Source organism: Penaeus vannamei, chromosome 24, assembly GCF_042767895.1.
Source record: "Penaeus vannamei isolate JL-2024 chromosome 24, ASM4276789v1, whole genome shotgun sequence".
Lineage (NCBI taxonomy): Eukaryota > Metazoa > Arthropoda > Malacostraca > Decapoda > Penaeidae > Penaeus > Penaeus vannamei.
In genome coordinates this window covers 3,778,431-3,783,430 of record NC_091572.1, presented here as the reverse complement: position 1 = coordinate 3,783,430, position 5,000 = coordinate 3,778,431, and the positions used below count along the sequence as shown (strand labels likewise).

The following is a 5,000-nucleotide window of genomic DNA, read 5'->3' as shown; positions in this document are numbered from 1 at the left end:
TTATTAACGGTTCTTTAGATTTCAAATACTGATCAAACTTAATGTTATTTTTGCCTTTTTCCAACTTGACAGTACCTTTCTACCGCGGATATTTATCATGCTTTTCCTTCCTTTTTTATCAGTCTACAATTAGCGATGTATAATACAAGCCTACACACTGTAGCACAGGCTGGGACCGCGTTCATGTCTAGAGATGCATCCCCTATACACTGGTTTAGAGATCGCACCAAGTCACGTTGTTAGCACGTGACTTACGGTGATGAATAGGGAAAAGTTACAACAATACATAGATAGAAGAGATAGACAACACAACACTCTAATGTCTGGTGAGGCAAGAAGAGAGGAATGAACAGAGGAAGCAACGGCCAGGTGTATATGCCTAAGTATATGTCTGTGTGAAGATACGTATGTGACAGACGTGTAAGATTATATAAATGTACCATATAGTAAACAGATATAGATATAGCTGGGCCACACACACACACACACACACACACACACACACAGACACACACACACACACACACACAGACACACACACAGACACACACACACACACACACATACGCTCATATATAAGTGGATATGTGAACCTGGCCGTCACGAACTGGCATGTCCCCCACCACTCCACGGGGAGGTTCAGTCAGTCCTACGCACCTGTTGTAATAAGTTGTGCACAGAGAGAGCTGCCTGAGTGTGTGTGTGTTTCCATGGCCCAGGACGCAGGACCAATGAGTACTCTGGTATTTTTTGTGAATGGGAAGAAGGTAAGGTTATTTCCTCGCTTTGTTAAGAGAGAGGGTAAATAAAAGAAGATAAGAAAGAGGGTAAATGAAAGAAGATAAGAAAGAGGGTAAATAAAAGAAGATAAGAAAGAGGGTGAATAAAAGAAGATAAGAAAGAGGGTAAATAAAAGAAGATAAGAAAGAGGGTAAGTAAAAGAAGATAAGAAAGAGGGTAAATTAAAGAAGATAAGAAGGAGGGTAAATAAAAGAAGATAAGAAAGAGGGTAAATAAAAGAAGATAAGAAAGAGGGTAAATAAAAAAAGATAAGAAAGAGGGTAAATAAAAGAAGATAAGAAAGGGGGTAAATAAAAGAAGATGTTTTTTTTCTTCTGGTTGTTAAGAAAGGAAGATTGAAAGGTTATTTTCTTTTTTTTTTTTTTTTTTTTTTTTTTTGCTTAAGAAGGGAGGGAAGATAATATCCTGTTTTTTTTTTTAAGAAAGAAAAAGTGAGATCATTTGTTTTTCCTTTTTTTTAAGAAGTAAAGAAAGTAATATGATTTCCTTAATTTGTTAAGAAAGATAACTTTCTTACTCTGTTAGATAAGAAAAAATCGATAAGAAGGGTAGATGATTTCCTCAGTTTGATAAGAAAGAAAAGATAAGAAAAAAATCAAGATGTAGTTTTGAACATAAGTTTGTGTCTAACTGTAGTCATCATTCTCATAAGAACAATAAGACATGTACAACTATGTGCAATCAATATATTAGTTTGTTCATGTTGTGTGTGTGTGTATTTTTCTGCGCGAAAATAAACATAAACATCCACATCTTTCATTTGTGTTTCCAGCTACACAAATGCTAAATTTAATTCCAAAATGTGTGTCAGGAATTCGGTGTCCAAATGGTGATTAACCTTGTGTTCTCTCCATCTCTCTCTTTTCTTTTATCTCTCTTTTCCTCTCTCTCTCTCTCTCTCTCTCTCTTTCTCTCCCTCTATCTCTCTTTATCTCCCTTTCTCTCTCGCTCTCTCTCTATATTTATGTATCCTTATTTCTCCAAAAATTATTGTATTATTGTAAAAAAAAATAATGTATATATATAAAAAATACATACATCTACTATATTAGTTATTCCAATTCTAAATTCAGGAGACGAGACATTCTTCAGTTAATTCTATCCAAAAAAAAAGAAAAAAAAAGTCTAGACATTGGTGTTGTGTTGTGACCGCGTACGGATACCCGATCGACACTGGGCAGCCGCAGCTACTCTGTGACAGACACGTGCGGGATGTCTTACGTCTGGCAGTGGTTAGCTGTGCTTGGCGGAAGTGCTTGTGTGCATGCGAGTGGGTACGGAAGTGTTTGTGGAAGTATTTGTGTGTGAGTGTGTTTGTTTGAGTGTTTGAGTGTGTGTGTGTGTGTGTGTGTGTGTGTGTGTGTGTGTGTGTTTGAGTGAGTGAGTGAGTGAGTGAGTGAGTGAGTGAGTGAGTGAGTGAGTGAGTGAGTGAGTGAGTGAGTGAGTGAGTGAGTGAGTGTGTGTGTGTGTGTGTGTGTGTGTGTGTGTGTGTTAAGAAGGCCAAATTCATATATTCTAATGATCCCAAGACCCGGACCCCAAAGTACCCCGCGGACACAACCTATGTCTACGCGGACACAGCCTATGCCTACTCTCTCTCTCTCTCCGCCCCTCTTGCCACTTATACCAAAGACGTTGTTATCAGCGACACGAATTAAGGCAAGGAGATGGCGAAAGACCGAGATGATATCTTGACACACGACTGTCCAGTCTGAATTTGAATTAGAAGAAGAAAAAGAAGAGAAATTGAGTTGTTATCTGAACCCTCGTTTGGGGAATGGGGCATGGCGTCCTTTTCCCCCAACAGCTGTAGCTCTTGGTCCTCTCTAACGGGCAAACAGGGCATTTCAGGCCTGTTGCCTTGTGCCATTAAAGTTAATAGATAGTAATCTCGTAATGCAGTAAACATTTAAAGGTGTACCAAAATATCATTGCTTACAGTAGGCTAATGGGAGGCTGTGGTGTAACAATTTGGACTCTTACATAAATATTTATACATATATACATGTATATGTACGCACACACACACACACACACACACACACACACGCACACACGCACACACACACACACGCACGCACAGACGCACACACACGCACACATATACACAGTCATATCGAGTATAGTATATAAGAAACAGACCTATAACTAGGAAGGCTTAAAAGTAAGTACAGAGGAAGCTTGCGGATAGGCCTAATCCAGAATTAAGAACGCTTACACAAGATAAATCAGTTTTACAACACGCCTTCCCCCCCCCCCCCCAAGATGCGAGCCCCGAGCGTCCTTTTCTAAGCCAAAAAAAAAAAAAAAAAGACAAAAAAAAAAAAAAAAAAAAGCATTTTACCAGCTCACGTTATCTGTACCCTGGTATATAACGAGCCGGTCGCTTCACAGAGGGTTAGCGGGCATTTAGATCAGCTGATGCGTGTTCGCGTATGGTAGCTCAAAGATTACTGAGAAGCGAGTCACGGACCTCAAACCCTTATTACGAAGGACCCATAAGACCAGTCCTGATTCTTCCTTCATATGAATGAAAACGAGGAAGAAAAATGAATTTGTAAGACTGTATGGTTTGACTAAGAGAAGGTGCGTTTTCTGATCGTGTCGGGAGGTTCAATAAACAGCTGAGACAGGTTTAGAATAAATGTCGTGAGACGATTTAGACACAATGATAGTGAGAAAGACAACAGTAGTAAGAGAAACATTAAATGGTGGCGTATTTTTGCGTTTGTACCCAATTTCCAGGGGGCAATTTGGTATGGCTTTCACCCAGGTCATAGTACTTAATACCCCATACACGGTAGAGGAAAAATATATAGCATACAGGTCTTCGGGGGGGCATCCTAGTAAATTATATAGAATGTGCGGTGAAAGTAAATTTATATGGAAGGGACCCCCCTCTTACTCGTTTTCTTTCTCTTCGTTTGTATTATTCCGTTTTCTTTTAACTCCGTGTAAACAGAACCCTCCGAGCTATTTACGAACTATTTACAAGATTTTGTATCGATTGTCAGTCCTCCATATGAGGAGCATTGCTACAACAGACTGTATGTATATATAACAAAAGCGTATAAACTTGCGATGATGTAATAACAGTACATGAGAACTACAACCACAGAATCATGGCTTCACTCTTATGCAAGCCAATCGAAATGGTGCAACTGAATTTTGTTTTAATAAATTAGGTGCTTCATAAAGGCCTTCATTAGTTACTAAAAATAATTAAAGAAAAAAGAAAAACATATATATATATTGTAGCGGCTATTGTCCCATGCAATTAGAACTTGAGTTGAACACGACGCCATTCCAACTTTCACGAATTCTGGAAAGTTCGCGACGCCAGAATGGAGAGTCACTATAGAAAAAAGTGTGAATGAAGATGAAGAGAAAAAAAAAGCGAGTTTCTATTATATTAAGAGAATTACACGGAATTTCATTTAGAATATAGAAAAAAGTGTGAATGAAGATGAAGAGCGAAAAAAGCGAGTTTCTATTATATTAAGAGAATTACACGGAATTTCATTTAGAATATAGGAAAAAGTGTGAATGAAGATGAAGAGGAAAAAAGCGAGTTTCTATTATATTTATTAAGAGAATTACACGGAATTTCATTTAATACTCTCGGGAATGTTGGAATATTCCCGAACGAAAATCAGTATAATTTACGTATTATTATGTTCTTCCGTGGTACAGATATTATAGTAATTGAATATATTTATAGTGAGCTTGATTACTAATATCTTAGGATACTCTGAGCTGAATTAATTGTCAGTTACAGAATTTAAACTTATTTTGGCTCTATTAATCTCAGATTATGACAGCTCATGCAGAAGTGTGTGAGGGTTTTTTATATTTAATATTTAATATTTGTCATGCTTGTTGCAATAGTTTATTTGTTTTGTCTGTTAGAGGACAAGGTAGATATGCAGATATTATCGCATATTTATAAGATTATGTAACTTACAGTTTAGAGAATTCATTTTAGGCGGTCAACGAATTCAATTGATATGCAACAATCCATTTGTTACGCAATCTTTTATATAAATATATATGTATATATATATATATATATATATATATATATATATATATTTATTTTTTTTTTTTTTTTTTTTTTTTTTTTTTTTTTTTTTTTCCTTTCTTTCTTTCTTTTCTTTTTCGCTGCAATTTCACTTCGTCATGCAATCCTTGGGACCCTG

At 36.8% G+C, this 5,000-nt stretch overlaps 1 protein-coding gene across 1 annotated transcript in view; it reads left to right on the top strand.

The window, feature by feature from the left end:
* Positions 1–655: 655 nt before the first annotated feature.
* LOC113809599 (xanthine dehydrogenase/oxidase-like) overlaps positions 656–5,000 on the top strand; it is a 34,578-nt gene continuing 30,233 nt past the window's right edge. Inside the window, exon 1 of the mRNA XM_070138013.1 lies at positions 656–767. Coding sequence (XP_069994114.1) covers positions 711–767 — 57 coding nt within the window. The 5' untranslated portion in view covers positions 656–710. The remainder of the gene's footprint in view (positions 768–5,000) is intronic.